This window comes from Geotrypetes seraphini, chromosome 14, assembly GCF_902459505.1.
Source record: "Geotrypetes seraphini chromosome 14, aGeoSer1.1, whole genome shotgun sequence".
In the NCBI taxonomy this organism is placed as follows: Eukaryota; Metazoa; Chordata; class Amphibia; order Gymnophiona; family Dermophiidae; genus Geotrypetes; species Geotrypetes seraphini.
In genome coordinates, this window is record NC_047097.1 from 58,681,118 (window position 1) to 58,700,332 (window position 19,215).

The 19,215-nt window shown below is 42.9% G+C and overlaps 2 protein-coding genes across 3 annotated transcripts in view; one reads left to right on the forward strand and one right to left on the reverse strand.

Annotated features, from left to right (window-relative positions):
• Positions 1 to 4,055: 4,055 nt before the first annotated feature.
• TIMM10 (translocase of inner mitochondrial membrane 10) lies at positions 4,056 to 16,391 on the reverse strand. 2 transcript variants are annotated; one of them, XM_033920805.1, is made up of 3 exons: positions 16,092 to 16,391; positions 13,315 to 13,437; positions 4,056 to 4,332 (listed from the first exon to the last, which is right to left on the reverse strand). In XM_033920805.1, the coding sequence occupies exons 2-3, from the start codon at positions 13,386 to 13,388 to the stop codon at positions 4,128 to 4,130; spliced, it is 279 nt and encodes a 92-aa protein (XP_033776696.1). In that variant the 5' UTR covers positions 13,389 to 13,437; positions 16,092 to 16,391; the 3' UTR covers positions 4,056 to 4,127. The 2 variants fall into 2 exon arrangements, with proteins under 2 accessions (XP_033776696.1, XP_033776695.1); XM_033920804.1 differs by having other exon boundaries at positions 16,155 to 16,387.
• Positions 9,124 to 19,215, forward strand: part of SMTNL1 (smoothelin like 1) — a 50,466-nt gene continuing 40,374 nt past the window's right edge. The window contains exon 1 of the mRNA XM_033920802.1: positions 9,124 to 9,154. The gene's annotated coding sequence lies outside the window, so the exon portion shown is untranslated. The remainder of the gene's footprint in view (positions 9,155 to 19,215) is intronic.

The window sequence follows — 19,215 nt, forward strand, 5'->3', positions numbered from 1 at the left end:
ATAAAGGGAGCATATCAGAACACCACCACTTTCATGCTTGCCTGCAGAACCGAAGGGGGCAGCAGAGACATGGAAGAAGCTGAAAACTGTGATTGGCATCCGCAGTATGCTCATGAGCACACATGGACAACCCTACGGTTCAGCATACCAACCCTAGTGCATTGGAAAGTATTATCAGCACCCCTCCCTAAACCATGCTTTACTGAACTTTTTTAAAAAAATTTCAGTCAAGTAGTTTGGCGTGGGCATGAAAGCATTAACCAGCTCATGTGTTAGGCAAGTAATGTACGTTGGGTGGGGGAAGGGAAGAGGGTGCACTTAGAACCTCCTAACTAGGAGGCATTAAGTGCTTCCGTGTAAACCGGAAGCAGGTACTGTGTGTTAATCCAAATGCTTCTTGTCGCAACATTAGTTTTGGCTTGCTATGCGTTATCAATTCTGCATTATAGTGCATTAAGCCCAAAACATAGTAACTGATAACCGATCAAGACCTGAACGGTCCATCAAGTCTGCCCATGTTATTCTCATTAAAAATACATGATTAAATTAATTTGTCTCTTCTTTGATATTTCTGGGTCATAATGCATTTTTAATAGTGGGGTCCCTTCGATTAGAAGCCATCCGAGGCTAGAAAAATACCTATTGTACCTATTACTAATCATTTCTAGCTGCCAGAGGTACTCAGTACTTTACATTAACTATGCAAGAGACAATCCCTGAATATGCACCACTCGGATAGTTTCAGGCAGTACATAAGAAAGCAAGACTAAGGGGCAAATGCATAAAGCCCACTTTGCAGGCAAGGTTTCATTTAGACTGCTTTATCTAGTCTAAATGAAACACTATTCTAAGGCCAAAAACACCGAGGCTTTTGGTCACTGCTTTTCTGTGCATGGAAACAGTAACCAAAAGTCTTATGCTAACAAGCTTGTTTGTATTAAAAAGATCTCATTAGCAGATTCTGTGCTAATGAGCTCTTTTAAACCCCTGTCAAACTACAGACAGCTCCCAGCCTTTACTTTCCTGTCAGCACCGACAGGAAAGTGAAGCATACCACAAAACTAAAATAACCCAACCTGACCTCCCCCCTCCTCAAAGTCAAACAAACTAAAAATATCCTTGGTGGTCCAGGAGACCCACATCCCACCTCTCCTGCCCCCGAACCCTATCCAAACAAATATCCATGATGGGGTGGGGTCCATAGGTCTGGGCCAGTTGGACAGCTCTCCTACCCCCTCTACCTCCCGAGACCCCCAGCTGAATCATTCCCCCTCCCAGCCCCGAGTCCTAGAAAGTAGGTTTTTAGGCCTCTCCCATGATGCACCAAGCAGAGGTAGGAGGGAGTAGCCATACTAAGGTAAGATGGGGGATCAGGCTGATCAAGGGTCTGGGGGAGGGAGAATTGTCCAACTGGCCCAGACCTGAAACACTTGGGGATATGGGAGTCATTGAGCTGGGGTGCCTGCCCCAGCTCAGTCCTGGACCACTATGGATATTTGGGGGGAAGGGGTCTCTAGTCTGGGAGGGAGGGAGGAGAAGTCCAGTGGATGACTTTTTTTTTCTTTTTTAAAGGGTAAGGTAAGAGCAAAGGTTCCTTTGATATGCACATAACAGTTGTGCTTACTCCACAGTTCTTGTAGGCTTGTCCAAAGAAGTTCCAACCCCTTTAATGACCAATGCTCAACAGTAACAGCGTGCAAATAATTTGCACTCTGTTAGTGTTGTGTATTGGTTGCTAAAAGCAGACCAGTGTTTTGCCGATACTGTTCCTCTACAGCAATGGAGTTTTGTGCATCTGCCCCTAAGTTCTGGTATGGGGGGGGGGAAGCTTAGCCCATTGCATGGGAATGCCCAAGATCAACAACAAATTAGGTGACTGTTTAGCAAGTATATACAACACACTTGGAATTGTTCTGTGAAAAAAAATACTAAATTTCCTGCAACACCATGGCCATGAGAATCTCTGAGCAGCATATCTTAGGTTTGTTCTTTAACTGCTGACCCTCTTTTTCTTCCCATGTTTCTGCCAGAGAAAATCAAACTCCCCTTTACTGCCAATGTGGATTTATCTTCACTAAAAAAAGCCCCAAAAAACCAGGCACATAATACTCCTTACTTACACTCTCCCCGATTAGAGGATGAAATGTATTTCCCTTTAGCATGTCAAGCATACTGGAGGCAAACTATTCCAGAAATGCAACTCTGCCTCCATGTTCCCTTTAAGTACCTTTGTTGGCAGTACTGAAAAGCTTACAAGACTCTTGAGTTACTTAAGGCCTCGGCAGTGCTGGCCTTTTACACGTGCACCAACATGGCTCTGTAATCACAGCAAGAATCTAGGGGCGGTCACCCAGAGTTGCAAGGATAGCTTTTGCAAATTAAGAGAATTTGGGTTGCCTGTGCTTGAGAAAGTGGGACACTGCCCCTATAGAGCTCTACCCAAAATTGTACCACACACCAAGAAGTTCTGGACATTCACTGAATGCTGAACAAGGAAATTGAATCTCTCTCTCAAAAACTTGCAAAGTTTAACAAGCAAGCTGTAGGCAAGACTTTGTTATTAGGCTAACATTTGTGACTAGCTTTTGACAGTTATACTCATTTACAAGGGTAGGCTAAAACTGGCTGAGGCTGAAAATACCTGAATAAGCGAGTACCCTAGGGACTAGAACATACCTGTATGTTTATAAAATCACATTTCCTTGTGTCCTTCCAATCCAACCTACAAGTCACTTAAAGCTGAGAGCGCAAATGTCAGTTCAAAAGCAAGTCGCTAACACAATAGAAAAACAGATCACTTAAATCTTGATCCTGGATATCTCCTTGCCCTGATCTGTATCAAAATATGTATTTCTTCCCACTGGCAGAGTGCAGCAAGATCCAGACTCACTTCACACTATCACCACAGCCCTCCTGGGCTGAGTGTTAAAGCTTCTCTTGAGAACTGCACCCAGGAGAGGGCAGACAAAAATCATCAAAGAATGGCAGAAAGGAGAGAGAGGGACTCCACATGGGTAGAAGAGCATTCACTGCAGCACGGTGAAAGAGTCACTGGGACAGAAAGAGCCAGCCCTACAAGGCACCGTTTCTCAACCCAGTCTTTGGGACACACCTAGCCAGTTAGCTTTCAGGATGCCAATCATGAATATACATGAGATAGATTTGCATAGCATGGAGGTTGTGAATGCAAATATATCTCATGCATAGTCATGGTGAATATCCTGAAAACCTGACCAGCTAAGTACGTCCCAAGGTCAAGGTTTAGAACCCCTGCTACAAGGGAATCAATCTAAACCAGTAACTCCCAAAGCGCTGCCAGGGCTATCAGCATAACTCAGTGTCTCTCAAACTTTTTTAACTCTTGCACACTAAATGGAGCAAATGTTTTTCACGGCACATTACAATTTAAATTTTAAAATTACAAAACCAATATAAAATTAAATTTGAAAAGTTCTTTAAGCTATGTATGGGTAATTGTAACAACGGTGAAAACTAAAGTAGAAAGAAATGTTAATCTATGCGATGGATCTGCTTGTTTTTTAATGTAAATTAACTCAACACGGCTCGATAGTTGACAAACAAACACACATTTCATCATCCGCCATCTGCAGTCTTTTTTTCAATTTAATTTCTGTCAGAACTGAAAATTCAAGTTCGCAAAGATAAGAAGACCCAAACAGTGACAAAGCCTCGATTGCTTTGTTGCTCAAGTTAGGATAACTACTACATAACAAATAAAAATAAAGTTTTGACATTTGGGCCTTGAAAATTATCACGTCAAAGAATGATGCTTGCCTGGGTGGTTGTATCCTTATGCACACAGACACCCATAACAATGACAGACTCTGGAATCTCTTCAGGACACACCATTGTGCCGCAGCACATAGTTTGAGAGACACTGGCATAACTGAACCATAAACACCCCCACGGAATAAGGAATGAGACACTGTAGAACAGAGTTCGTGCTATGGAAAGACCAAGCACTACCAGCACTGCAAACGCACAATACAGAGTTACCATGACATGAGCCAGAAGCCAGTAATTGGACACGATGCTTTCCTGATTGGCACATATGTGCCCTTTAATACAGAGTCTGTTATAAGTTAGTGTCCCTGTGTACAGAGTGATCACTGCACTGGCCCTGTCCCCTGCTGCATTCTCTTCATCAGCTCCTCGTCCTGCATCGACAGCTCCGTCAGTTTCTTGCCCATGCGCTCATGGATGTCCAGGTACTTGGCAACACAACGATCCAAGCACACAGACTCCCCCTTTGACAGCTCAGCCTCCTTATAATGAGGGGGAACACACTTCCGGTGGCAGGCATTTGTCATCCTGGGAAATAGCAGAGAAAAAGGGGGGGGGGGGGGGTAAAGAAAACACGAACATGAGTTAATTCCAGGGCCACAAAACTTTCCCAACCTGCTGACTACCCTAAAGGGGTGGGGTGAGAAAGAATCCTATTAAACTTTCACTTCCAGGAACCCAGGATCAACTCCTACCCCATGTGCAAGATGCAGGCTAGAATCTTCCTAATAAATGAAACTTGCTGATTCTTCTAAAAGCGTAACTGGGAGGGGGACACAGCCTTCCCTCTCCCTCTGGCAAGGACTGGTTTCACTGGTTAGTACAGCACCACATGCGAGCAATGATTCGATGAGACCTACGGTATGAGCTACTCTATTCACTCAGATTGCATGGGAAGCAAAGTGAGGGTTTACATTTTAGGTAGATGTTTGACACAGTGAACAAAATAAGACTTAAACAGATAGAAGAGCACATGCTGAATTAAACCTGGCACACAGTTTATATTCCACTTCCATACTGAATCAGGTAGCAGTAAAGTCCTAAAAACACTTGGAAAAGGAAAAGATACTTACCTGTAGCAGGTGTTCTCCTACGTCAGCAGGCATAGATTCTCACATGTGGGTGACATCCACTGAACCCAGTATGGACGCTGCCAGGTGCATTGTCACTTTAAATCTTTATCATTTTTGCCACCCTTCTCTGTAACTTTTCTAATGCCGCTATATCTTTTTTGAGAGGTTCAATACACCCCAAAGAGGGCACTTAGTTCTTGGCAAAACCCTTCTTTTAGGTTTCTCTCAGCTGCTGCACCCACTCTGTGGCACTCACTCACTTCTTTACCTCAGGATCGAAGCCCTCTTATGCAAAATTCAAAATCCCAATTAAAAGCATACTATATACATTAGCTTTTGAAGTCCAATTTCACTCAACCTTCTTGGAGGCATAACCTCCTATCGGAGGTAATTTCCTCTGCTTCCCTTCCTCACATACCTCTGTTAATATTGAAATCTCTCCTGCCCCTTTATCCTCTCATTTCAATGGGTCTTGTATTGTCCACTGTTGTGTCTTCTGTGTTCATGTTCAACCCTCCCAGTTTTTACACTTTGTAAGCTGCATAGATTTACTTGTTAATATTTGCGGTATATCAAATCAACTGAACAGAATTGCACACAATATTCGAGATGCTGTCGCACCATGGAGCAATAATTACAAGAGAACATAAGAAGTTGCCTCCGCTGAGGCAGACCAGAGGTCCATCTCGCCCAGCGGTCCACTCCCGCGGCGGCCCATCAGGCCCACTGCCTGAACAGTGGTCTCTGACTAATTTTATAATTTACCTCTAATCCTGACCCTATAACCTTACCTCTACTCCTACCTGTACCCCTCAATCCCTTTGTCCTCCAGGTACCTGTCCAGACCTTCTTTGAAGTCCTGTAGCGTGCTTCTGCTTATCACATCCTCCGGTAGCGCGTTTCATGTATCCACCACCTTTTCTAATAATCCCTAACATTCTATTTGCTCTCTTCACCGCTACGGCATACTGAGCAGAGGGTTTCAACATATTAACAAGGCCGCCTAGATCCTTTTCCTCAACTGTGACTCCTAATGCGGAACCCTGCATCACATAGATATAGTTTGGGTTCTTTTTCCCCCACATGCGTCACTTGGCACTTGCTCACATGTTACACTATTTGTCATCTGGATGCCCTCGTAAGGTTCTCTTGCAATTTCTCAGAATCCTTTTGCGATTTAACAATTGTGAATAACTGTGTCATCAGCAAGTTTAATTACCTCACTAGTTATTTCCATCTTTACATTATTTATAAATATGTTTGGGTGGATCAGAGAGGGAACCGGCTTGAACATCTACAACGTTAGGAATAACTTGAAAAGTAGGGATTTTTTAATGGAAAGGGTGGTAGATATCTGGAATGCTCTCCCGCAGAAGGTGGTGGAGATGAAAACAGTAACGGAATTTAAAAACGCATGGGATAAACATAAAGTAGCGGTGTCTCGATTGTTTCCCCACTGCTGGAGTTACTAAGCAAATGCCAGGCAGACTTCTATGCCCAAATGACTGGACAGATTTGGATGGGCTTCAATAGTGGGAGAACAAGGCCACTGCAAGGAAGACTTCTACAGTCTGTGCCCTGAAAACAAGGACAATCAAGATCAGTATGTATATGAAATATTACATCATATTTTTTTTCAGTCATCTATTATGTCACTATCCCCACCTTTACAAAACCACAAAAGCATTTTTTTAGGGATATGTTACCTATATGATCTGTAATTTTGTTCTTTACAACAGTCTCTACCATTTTGCCCGGCACAGACATCAGACTCACCAGCCTATAATTTCCCAGATCACCTCTGGAACCCTTTTTAAAAATTGGCCACCCGCTATATTACTAAAAACAGTTCTGCAAGTTTATTTTTCAATTTTATCTGTGCATCTGGTACAAGCGATTTGCTATTCTTCAGTTTGCCAAATTGCACTATGGGAGGGGCCTTAAACAACCTGGGCCAATCAGAGCCTCGGGCTCCTCCCCGATGCATCCCAGGATGCACCGAGGAGGGGAAGGCCCATTTTGAAGAGGTGGGACAGCTGGCCGGAGGGAGTACGCATTCCTCCAGTCAGTCATCTAATTCAAGGTATGGGGGGTGAGAGGGGTCGGAGACAGGGAGCGAGGGGAATTGTGTGGCAACGTGAGAGAATGGGCATCTCTCCCACTGCTGGGGTTTGAAACAGTGCTGCCAAGATTTTAAACAGTGCTGTCACTGTACCGGCACCCCTGGACCAGTCGCTGATTTTTGTCACTAAAAGCAGATGCCACTCTTAGAAAATGGCTCAGCGATTTTAAAGAATCCAGAGTGCTCATTTTAATGTTAAAGAGTCCATATACAAGGCAGTGTCGGAGACTGCTAGAAAGCTCATTAAAGACAAAGCCATTTTGATAATTTCTGCTGAAATGCATGCAGGCTAAACCATCGGAAACCAGTTTAGTGACCGCGTTAAAGTTTTGAGAATCTGGGCCTTAGCTCTTTGTTGCCTCGGGTAAAAATTCAGGTTGTGAGATCTCAGATACAGGAAAATACTTACTGTACAAGTTTCAAATTTAATAGTTTCTTGATATACTGTCAATCATACATGCCTTAATGGTTTACAATTCTATTAAAATCATTAAGGGGAGTTCATAGACTGAACTAAACTGACATGAAACCAAGAGGAAAAAGGGGAAAGGAATACTTAATTCAATCAAAATAAAAATAAAGGGGGAGAGGGAAAGGGGAAAACACAGCAGGAGAGGAAATGATTTGTCATCCTCGGGTGAGATGTTCATTAACATGTACTAAAAGCATCTTTGAATAGAAACGTTTTAAGCTTAGATTTGAATTTCATCAAAGAAGATTCTTTCGTCTAAGGTCTCGGGGCAATGCATTCCAACGTGAGGGACCCATGACCGAAAAGATCGATTTGCGAGTTGTGTCCAACAATTTTACAAATGGAAGGGATTACCAAAAAATTCTGCGAGTTTGATCGAAGTGTTCGTGATGAATTGTATGGGGTAAGGATTTTATCGATAAAAGCTGGCGAGTGTGCGAGTCTGATTTTAAAGGTCAATGTAATTCCCTTTGAGCTACTATTGAAAAAGGTGTGAGCTAAATAGTCACCCTTAAAGCAAGTGCACTTGCTGCTCTTGGGTTTATCCCGTTCTAGCTTTCTTGCCAAGAAACTACAGTAACAGGAGACAATATCAGCATATTCCTTTGCATGTAGCAAACAATATCCTTTACGAGTATGTAGCAAACAAAGCCAGCTCCAAATATACAACCCCTTCCACCATTTGTGAGTAGGGAAAAATTCTAAAAACCACGCTTTATCTCCAAATTCTTGAGCTAACTGGACCCCGAGTAGCTCTCTCATCTGTTGCTCACCTACAATCTCGCAAGGAAGCACAGACCCCCCTCCACACACCCCTTCCCCCAAAAAATACAAAATAAAAACCCTGGCAGTTGTTAATACATTTCTACGACGTGTTAAGTCACTTTGCATGAAGAAAAATGTGACTGGGATTTTTGACTGAATGGGAATATAGATTCCTCCCCAAAGATTCTATACTAGTGGCCCTTCCAAAACCATTACTCCACCGTTACTCCTCAAGAATGAACTATAATCAGGGTTTCTTTTCCTAGGTATTTGTAAAATGTGTTTATTTTCCAGCTAAAATTAGAGGTATACTAAGCATACTAAACTAAACCTTAGGTTTGTATACCGCGTCATCTCCACAAGCGTAGAGCTCGGCACGGTTTACAGGGTTAGGTTGAAAAGGAGCTACAATGAAGGGTTATACGAAAGGAGCTAGGAAGATAAAGAACCAAAGAGTGGGAGGTGTTAGGTTTTTGAAAAGAGCCAAGTTTTCAGGTGTTTGCGGAAGGATTGGAGGGAACTTGAAACTGAGCGGGGATGTGAGGTTATTCCAGAGTTCTGTGGTTCTAAAGGGGAGGGATGTTCCTAGTTTTCCTACGTGGGATATACCTTTTGTAGAGGGGAATGATAGTTTCAGTTTTTGGGAGGATCTAGTGGAATTAGGGTTAGAGGAATTCCAGAAGAGTGGGATAACAGGAGGGAGGATGCCATGTAGGATCTTGAACGCTAAACAGGCACATTTAAAGAGGACTCTGGAGTGAACTGGCATACTAAAAAAAACTGGAGTTTACTGGCATATTCTATTGTCGAGTCCCTTTTCCAATGGAATCGAACATGTACATTTGTATCTCTCAGGAGTCACTGGCACTGAAAAGACATGAAAACCAAATGCAAGATACAAGACAAGCCAGGAGAAAGGTGAGAGTACTAGGGGAGGTGGTGTTTTTTGACGTTTATCCAATAAATCCCTATTTTACATTGGCATGTGTCAGCTAAAACTTAAAGTCAAAAGCCCTAACATAATCAAATTATCTTTTATGTACTGAGCCCTCTGCCTTAATCTACTATAGCATCACAGATATTCATTCACAAGGATTCCTTATTACAACCGCCCAACCCCAATGACTTCGCCCAGTCACCTGCCCTGGTATAGTCCTCGAGCGATGGTTCAGACACTCTTTTTCCAGGATGTGTAAGTGCCATCTCTGCAGAATCCCCAGTCAGCTTCAGGGATGAGAGATCTAAGCTGGGAATTGAACCCTAATCCTCTTTATGGCAATGCCGAGCAACTGAATTAAATGTTTGAATAAAGAAGTAAATTATGGGTGGGATAACAGCACGAAGGACTATTTGCATGGCTACAAAAGATGTCCAAAGTAAAAGGAATAAGAGGGCAAGGGGGGGAAGGGTGGAATGCACGGATGTTTTTCCTAGTTATTATACACTTAATCAAATATTAAGTGTGTATTGGCTGTAAGAACACCTGGTTACATCAGCCATCTGCCCACTCTTTACCTGCAGCTGTTTAAAGTTTCCAAACATACAGCATCTCAGCAATGCAATTCACTTACGCTTTCGCAAACCACCACCTAAGGCTCATTCTGTACTTGTCTAAAAAAGGAAGTAGCACTCAAGCACACGTGTTAAAAGTTAGTACAGAAAACACCCACAGCTTTTCAGTTAGTACCTACAACTTATTTACTGACATATCTAAGAGATAAATATTGGCCAGGTACTAATGACCTGGATTGGCCACTGTGAGAATGGGCTACTGGGCTTGGACGGACCATTGGTCTGACCCAGTAAGGCTATTCTTATGTTTTTATGATCTAAAATTTACTCATAAGCAAATGCACCACGTTAACTCAGTGATAGACTTTGGGGGAGCAGCAGCGACTGTCTAGGTCAAGGAGGAAGAAGGACATTTGGATACAGCAACCACCATTCTCTTCAGAGCCCCAAAAAGCATTCTTTCCTTGTGTACTGTCTGACAGCCCAATATGACTCGAGCTGCCCTCCACCACAAGGAAAGTACTCAACTTCCTTACAAAAAAGAAAAAAAAAAAAGCTGTTATTAAAGTTTAGAGCTAGTCTCTCCATAATAATTCGAGGATTGGTACACCCCCAAGAGAATATAAATTCCCTCCCCAGTGCCCTTATTCATGATGAGGTGAATTGGAACTGCACATATTATGCAATTTTTTTTTAAAGTCACAATTTTGCCTCCTAGTACAATCCTTAATCTTGGAAATGTTAGATTATTGCAACATCTTGTATCTACCATGTCCAGCAAAGATAAAACAGTTGCAAACTATACAAAATACAGAAAATTAATCTTTTCCATGAACAAATATGACTACATAACACCAGCCTACTTAAAAACACACTGGCTCTCAGTGAAAGGTCGAATCTTATTCAAATTCTGTTGGCTATTAATGCACTACAGGGCTATGCCCCAATTTACCTGAACAATAGACTTGCACTGAAAGAAGCAAAAAGGCCTCAGAGAAACATGTACCCCTCAATCAAAAAAAAAAAAACAAAAAAGCTAAAAATGTTAGAAGGCCTACTGTCATTCCAAGCAGCAAAACCAGATAAAACCTGATTACAAAACCCGAAGGAACTTTGTCAAGACAAGCTAATGTCGTAACTAAGCATCCCTTATTTCGAACTAAATCACAATCTTGTATTAGCACCTGATCCTGTAATTCTCTTGGAAATGTCCAGCTTACTTCTTTTGTAATCTGCCTAGAACTGCGAAGTTAAGGTGGAATAAAAGTCTCTAATGTAATAAAGATGTAGTCAGAATTTTAGGTACCATATCAGATTATAGAATCTTCTGGAAATAAATCAAAACAATGTTATTTAGGAATATTCCCTGCAATGCTAATCCAAGGTGTGTCTAACAATAAGCTTTGACATGTAATTCCCTGGAAATGTCCAGATTACAATAAGAGGTTATCTGCCTAGAACTGAAAGATTAAGGCTGAATTTAAGGTCTGTTTAAAAAGTTCCAGGACTGATTTTATAAAAATTTATTAAACAATCTTACAACTTATTCCATTAGGCTCTCTTCAAAGTACTCCCCTACGTATACACTTTTTCTGAACGTCATTTCCACTTCTGGAAACGGGCCTTAAATGCATCTTCAGGAATCATTAAAAGTTGCTGCGTTGAATTTTGCTTTATGTCTTCAATGGTGTTGAATCACTTTCCTTTCAGCGTGGATTTAAGTTTAGAAAACAAAAAGAAGTTAGCAGAGGCCAAGTCAGGAGAGTAAGGTGGCTGGGGAAGAATTGTTTTTGTGTTTTTTGCGCAAAATTTGTGAGTTTTGATGCATTCAAAGCACCTTCCACGACTCATGACATCTTCCCCATATGCCACTTTCAACATTTCATAAGTTTCTATAGCTGTCTTACCCAATTTAAAACTGAGCTTTATGCTGCAACGCTGCTCATTGGAGGTCACATGATGAAAAATAGCCCATCAAGAAAACACACTTGCACAAAAACTGCTTTAGCTCGGAGACAAAACCAGATATCAACAAACGGGGGAAAAAAGGTTACACGTGAGGTTTTAAGCTATTCAACGCCACCTAGTGCATCTCAAAAGAACTTCCTGTTGGAGCACAATTCAAACTGTCCTGGAACTTTTTGAACAGACCTTGTAGAAGTCAATAAATGTAATGTCAACGTAACGTAATGGGAGGCACAGGAAGCTAAATATCATCCCAACATAAACAATTATTTCTGAAAATGAGAGATTTATACAACAGCTGACACTTCATAGACAGTCTTATCTTGAACACCTTAGCATAATTGATATTGTATGGGAGTTCAGTTGGAATTACAGAAAGGGTTGAGGGGAGGGAAATATAATTGGTATTAGCATCCATATACTACAATATACCAGTAGTTATAGACCCAAAACCACTGAATTCTTCTTGTGCCAGTAGCTTCCATTTTTCTTTCAGGGAATTGGATTAGTTCCTAATTTAATGAATCTGGGACTGTGGAGTGTGTTATGTGTCCATTTTATAGCAGGAAGATTTGATGTTGTGGTAATATATCTTAGGCTTTTCAATATACTTTTTATTCCACCTTGGGAACCTTTTGGTGTTGTATGATGGGGGGGGGGGGGGATATATCTGTTTGTTACAATTAGGGAAACAACTTGAGAGTTGTATTGCTGACGCAATAATTTTATGTTACATAAGTGAGAAGGGGGAGGGAGGGTGGTGGAATCACTCAAAAATAGTTGACTACGGTTGTATTTTTTGACAATGGTTTATTGTTTTGATGTTTGTATTGTCATCAATAAAAAAATGTTTTAAATAAGTATCCCAACAACACAAAAAAATAGGAAACCATGATTGTCCAGAGATGGTGGGACAGAATTGATGAAAAACTTACTAGCTGATCATTTACAAGGCAAGGCAAAACACAAGACGTCATGGACCAACCCTGAAATAATACACATAAGAGACAATTCAAAAAGACACCATAAGGATAAAATCAGGAAAGATTCTTAAAAGGATCTTTACATCATAATGTTACAGTAATCTGTTTCAGCTTAAAGAGCTTTTCAGGATTTTGGATTTTTGTTGCTACTGAAATAAATTTGAAGGCGCTCCAGCCTTCATGCCCCACATTAAAGGTTGCCACTCATTTATGGTTTTAGTGTATTAACAAAACCCATCTAGTGATTTCAGTATGTGTGTGCAATGCTGCACTATACTAGAAGCTAAGGGGCACTTACAAAATGATCCTGTCCCTGCAGCAATTGACGTTACATTTCTTTTAAGCAGAACATGAATTTGAGGTTCAACTTCAACCCCCTCTTTTCACTTTTTTTTTAAAATGTGCAGGCGCAATCAATAGAACTGAAACAACCACTAGACCTGTTCATCTTCCACAATCCTCCTCTGTCACTTTAGTTCATGCATCTGTGCTGCTGCACCACAGATGTGTAGCAACATTTTTCCCCTGCACTGCAGCATCACCGGTGTCTCCGTTAAGTGCTCCTTCTCTCTTTCCACCACTGATCTGTCTTTTCACTAGTGTTTCAGCACTGTTTACCTGTTGTACATGTCAGCCATCATCTCCACCTCCAGCTCAGCTGCCAGCTGCTGTGCCCTCTGGAGATCCATCATACCTACAACAGAAAGCTCTTTTCAGAGCTCCAGCCACCTTTCCAGGCCCCTGAGGAAAATACAAGAGACAGACTATTACTATTAAGGTTTGAGCAACTCATCAGTTTCCACTGTTGGGGGAGGAAGAAAGGCAGGGGTACAAAATGGCAGCACCCTAATCAAACTGATAAACTTCCAGTGAATGTAAATAATCCCGATATGGGGTGTCAGATATGACCAATTAAAGCAAGACACTTCAACGGTCTGTCAATTCTTCATTCATCCCCAATGGTTATAGCATCGTGATATATTTGTATATTTTTTTAAAACTTTTCTTTATACTTTTTATACGTATGCATCTATCTTGGAAATAAATTAAGTATTAAGAACTTATCTTCGTTCAATTGTGGGTGATGATTATAGTCATATTGTGTTCCAGCGACTATAATCATCACCCACAATTGAACGAAGATAAGTTCTTAATACTTAATTTATTTCCAAGATAGATGCATTGAAAAACGTATAAAGAGTATAAAAAGTATAAAGAAAAGTTTCAAAAAAAATATACAAATATATCACGATGCTATAACCATTGGGGATGAATGAAGAATTGACAGACCGTTGAAGTGTCTTGCTTTAATTGGTCATATCTGACACCCCATATCGGGATTATTTACATTCACTGGAAGTTTATCAGTTTGTTATTTTGATTTTATTTTTGATTATATTTAACATTTGTGAGCACCCTAATCAGACATGCTGTCTCAACTCTAGAATGCTTGTGTTTCTAGCTGGTTAGATCCTTTTGTCTATATTCACAGCAAATGCCAAAGAAAACACGTGCCTCTTTGAAAGAAGTGGCTACCATAGTCAACTTGGTCAACATCACAGAGTGTTTTGCCCATGGGCCAAGCTGCAAAGAATTCCAATTTTGAAGTTTTCCTCAGTTCAAGGCAACAGCTACCGCAGTGAAACCCACATCAGAAGAGAAATTCCCCCTACTTGGGGATTGCAGGGCTGCACCAGTTCTTTACTCAGTCTTCTCCTGGACTTACCTTCCTATCCAAAGAGGTAAAGTTCAGGAAAGCCAGGGAAAGTCAACCAAAGGCTACCATCAAGAAAGGCTAAAGCACAAAACTAACATCAATGCATCTACTTTTACAAATTATCACAAAACAATAACTCATCTTGCTAATGTCACACTTGTGCACTGCCTTTGTACCATTTTGCTTTTAAAGGCTCACCTCCATATACACTAATCTCGCCCTATGAGGAGCCGCTGAAAATTCTCAGCTCAGCCAACAAAGTTGGGGCAGTCTCCATCGAGGACCATTTAATTCTATTATGACAGGGTGGAGAGAGAGAGAGAGATCTGGCCCTGTGTGGCTGACAGGGGGGACTGGTGCAGCAGAGAAAACCCAGTGGTGGGGTCCATGGGGACCCGTTCACAGGTGGTGAAAGAGCAAGAAGTAACTGGGGACCTGATACAGCCTGGAGTAGAGGGGCTTAGGCTTAGAGGGGCAAGACCAGTGAAGGAGAATCCAGGAGAGTCCTCAGTGCATGCATTGGTGAGAAGACGACTGAGGGGCTGGGAGAGCCCTCAGTGCTTGTGTGCCTGATAAGACAACTGGGTGACAGAGCAGTTAGGAGTCTTTGGTGTATGTGTTGGCGAGAAGACAACTGAGGGGCTGGGAGAGCCCTCAATGCATGTGTCGGATAAGATTGGGTGACAGAGCAGCTTGGAGTCTAAAGCGCATGTGTCGGTGAGAAAATTGAGGAGCTGGGAGAGCCCTTAGTGTGTGTGTGCGCTGGATAAGACAACTGGGTGACGGAGCAGTTAGGAGTCTTCGGTGCATGTGTTGGCGAGAAGACAACTGAGGGGCTGGGAGAGCCCTCAGTGCATGTGTCGGATAAGACTGGGTGACGGAGCAGCTTGGAGTCTAAAGCGCATGTGTCGGTGAGAAAATTGAGGGGCTGGGAGAGCCCTCAGTGCATGTGTGCCGGATAAGACAACTGGGTGACGGAGCAGTTAGGAGTCTTCGGTGCATGTGTTGGCGAAAAGACAACTGAGGGGCTGGGAGAGCCCTCAGTGCATGTGTCGGATAAGACTGGGTGACGGAGCAGCTTGGAGTCTTCAGCCATGTGTCGGTGAGAAAATTGAGGGACTGGGAGAGCCCTCAGTGCATGTGTGCCGGATAAGACAACTGGGTGACGGAGCAGTTAGGAGTTTTCGGTGCATGTGTTGGCGAAAAGCCAACTGAGGGGCTGGGAGAGCCATCAATGCACGTGTGCCGGATAAGATGACCGATGGACGGATAGCTGGGAGAGTCCAAGGACCTCCGCAGTCTGGGCGGAGGGACAGGCCGGGACGGTGGCGACCAGTGGAGGTACCAGTAATGGCACCAGATGCTGCCGAAGACTTGGAGGGCTAATGAAGGGTGAGGAGGGACACAGGAGAAGCCCAGGGAGAACCACGGGACGACCAGGAGATATAGAAAGAGAGGTGGACTGTTCTGCTCAACAAAAACAGCATTAACGTCCAACCCGCAGCTCCGTTGTGTGAACCACTGAAAGGCCCAGCATAGCCTCCTACTGAACTTGCTGCCGGGTAGATGATAAAACGCAGACTTTCCTCCGGCAGTTCACAAGAATAAATGGGATGCTGCTTGTCACCCGTTCCTTAGCGCTGTGCGAGAGAAGCAAGGAGAGAGAAAAGTCTCTTACAGCCGCAAGAGGATAGAAGTCATGGCACCAAACATTACCAAAACTCTACACCGGAGCGCCTACCTCGGAAACACCTTCAACTTCAGCACACACAGCACATTCCGGAAACACGTGTGGGCTATTTCCGGGACCGCAAACGAAGAGACAAGGACGGCGACCCGGAACCAGAGAGAAGCTGCAGCAACTTGGCTAAGTGGTACGTGAGAACGGGCTAGAGAGTCGCCTGAAACCATAGACAGCGCCGTTCTTGCCCGGGTGCAGTTTGGGTAATGATCGCGTGCTGGGCCCCTTGGTGACTGGCCAGGAGGGGGCGGAGTTATATTAGCTACGCACTACGCAGGTTGAAGTTCATTCATAGGTGATGAAAACTATTGATTAACCACGTGTGGGAAACGTCACTCCTGTAGTTCAGGATGTACTAGGTAGTGCTGTATAGATATAGCATATGTAGAGGAGGCCAAAATGTGTTTTCCTTGTAGTAATAGGAAGAACATTCTGGGTCCTTATTCCAGGTTTATTTTAATTATTTATTCAATTTTCTATACCGTTCTCCCAAGGGAGCTCAGAATGGTTTGCATGAATTTATTCAGATACTCAAGCATTTTTCCCTGACTGTCCTGGCGGGCTCCCAATCTGTAATGTACCTTAGGGCCAGTGATTCCCAACCCTGTCCTGGAGGAACACCAGGCCAATCGGGTTTTCAGGCTAGCCCTAATGAATATGCATGAGAGAGATTTGCATATGATGGAAGTGATAGGCATGCAAATTTGCTTCATGCATATTCATTAGGGCTAGCCTGAAAACCCAATTGGCCTGGTGTTCCTCCAGGACAGGGTTGGGAACCACAATGGAGGGATTAAGTGACTTGCCCAGGGTCACAAGGAGCAGTGTGGGTTTGAGGCTGTAGTTGTTAACCACTGGGTCACACTCTCTCCTGCCACTCAAAGGTAAAGAAGGGGGATACACTAGTTGGGAGATCAACTTCTTTAAAGCTGGAGACATAATAACTGACTGTGGGGAGAAGCTAAGGACCTTTGTACAAGATGTAGAAGATTGAAAATGGGCTCCATGCCCAGGGAGGAACTTGGTCTTGGTCTTCTAGGCCAAGAAAAAAGAAGGATGCCTTAGACAAGCGTTGAAGGCAATGTGGAGAGTCTGAAACATACTGGCATATATTTATTCTTATTTTATTTTTATTTATTTATTCAATTTTCTATACCGTTCTCCCAAGGGAGCTCAGAATCTACTTAATGTACCTGGGGCAATTGGGGGATTAAGGCCTAAATTCTATAACCAGCGCCTAAAGTTAGGCACCTATTTCAGAGACGGCCATCTCGATAGGCGCCTACCTAAATTGACTACCAAGCCCAATGAAGCTTTTTAATCAGCACTGATTGAAACATAGGCGCCTATCAAGAAAAAGGTGATTCTGTAACAAGGCGCCTCTAAAAATTTAGGTGGCCTTTAAAAAAATAGGCGCTATGCATGTTAGCTATGGGCGTGGCTATGTGTTAGGCGCCTTCTTACAGAATCACTGCTCTTAAGCGCTCCGCTAGGTGCCTAACTTTTAAGTGTGCCTAGAGCTGGCCTATTTAATGGGCGCCTCCAAAATAGGTGCCCAAATAGGTGCCGCTCAGCATGATTCACTAAACAGCACCCAATTTTACTTGAATCACGCTGAACAGTGCTTATATTGGTGCCTAACATTTGGGCACTTCTTATAGAATTTGCCCTTAAGCCACTTGCCCAGGGTCACAAGGAGCAGCATGGGTTTGAATGCACAACCCCAGGGTGCTGAGGCTGTGGCTGTAACCAGGAGTTTTGAGTGATTAGGATTTATTTACCACCTTTCTGAATTAATTCACTCAAGGTACTGTATATTGAGAGAACTAAAGTGGAGGAGGAGTCTAATGATTAGTTTAGCACCGTAGCAGTTTGAGAAATAGGGGAGCCTAGTTCAGTTCCCACTGCAGCTCTGTGGAACTCTAGGGAAATCAACTAACTCTTCATTGCCCCAGGTACAAAATACCTGTATATAATATGTAAACCGCTTTGGTTGTACTACAGAAAGATGGTCTATCAAATCCCATCCCCTATCCACAAAGAGGGAATACAGGTGGATTTGTATCCCAAAATATGTTTACTGAGTTCGATAACAGGTCCTTTTGAGGACAAGTCTGGGGATCCGGACGGCTTTTCAAAACCTGGCACTTTGTCCGGGCTTTGGAAAGCCTCCTCAAATCGCATTGTGCAGACTTCCTCCCTGCCCGAAAAGAGCAGTCAGCAGGGGCAGGGCTAGGGCGGGGATGGGTGGGCCTGGGGGCGGGTCTAGGGGGTCCAGATTTTCCAATTGGAAAATCTTGCAATCCTAATAACAGGGAAGACGGAGAATGGGATTGTCTGCTGCTAAATGCAAAATTGGTGGTTCTCTCTCTGACGCTGCAGGAGTGTAGTGACTGTTCTAAATGAGCGAGGTCTTGCAATATGAGTACGCAGTTGTAACTGTGTAATTGTAAGTACACACTTGTAAGTACGTACTTATAAGTGCGTACTTACAAATGAGCGAGGTCTTGCAATACGAGTACGCAGTTGTAACTGTGTACTTGTAAGTGCGCACTTGTAAGTACATACTTACAAATGAGCGAGGTCATGCAATACGAGTACGCAGTTGTAAAGTGCGCACTTGTAAGTACGTACTTATAAGTACGCACTTATAAATGCGCACTTATAAGTACATACTTATAAATGCGCACTTATAAGTGCACAGTTACAACTGCGTACTCGTATTGCAAGACCTCGCTCATTTAGAACAGTCACTACTCTCCTGCAACGTCAGAGAAAGAACCACCAATTTTGCATTACAAGTACGTACTTACAAGTGTGTGAGTGTGTAAGTATGTACTTATAAGTACACATCTTACATAGGCTCCAATCTGGGCTCCTACTTAACAGTAATGAACTTCATTCCTCTGCCAGAGTATAGGCAGTATGATCGTAAACTCTCAAATTTACTGCTAATGCTGGCTGTGGTATTTACTTCATGCCAAAGAGAGCTTCCTTCTGGAATGAAATTATTTGTGCCCATGCCTAGTGTGGGGGAGAGTGCTACAGTCAGGCAAGAGAG

What these genes read in the sequence shown, in the direction of transcription:
- TIMM10 (XM_033920805.1), bottom strand. Translation starts at nt 13,388, where the DNA reads ATGATGGATCTCCAGAGGGCACAGCAGCTGGCAGCTGAGCTGGAGGTG. An exon ending in ATGGCTGACATGTACAACAG is followed by an intron (nt 4,333 to 13,314) that starts GTAAACAGTGCT and finishes GCTATTTCCCAG; the next exon opens with GATGACAAATGCCTGCCACC.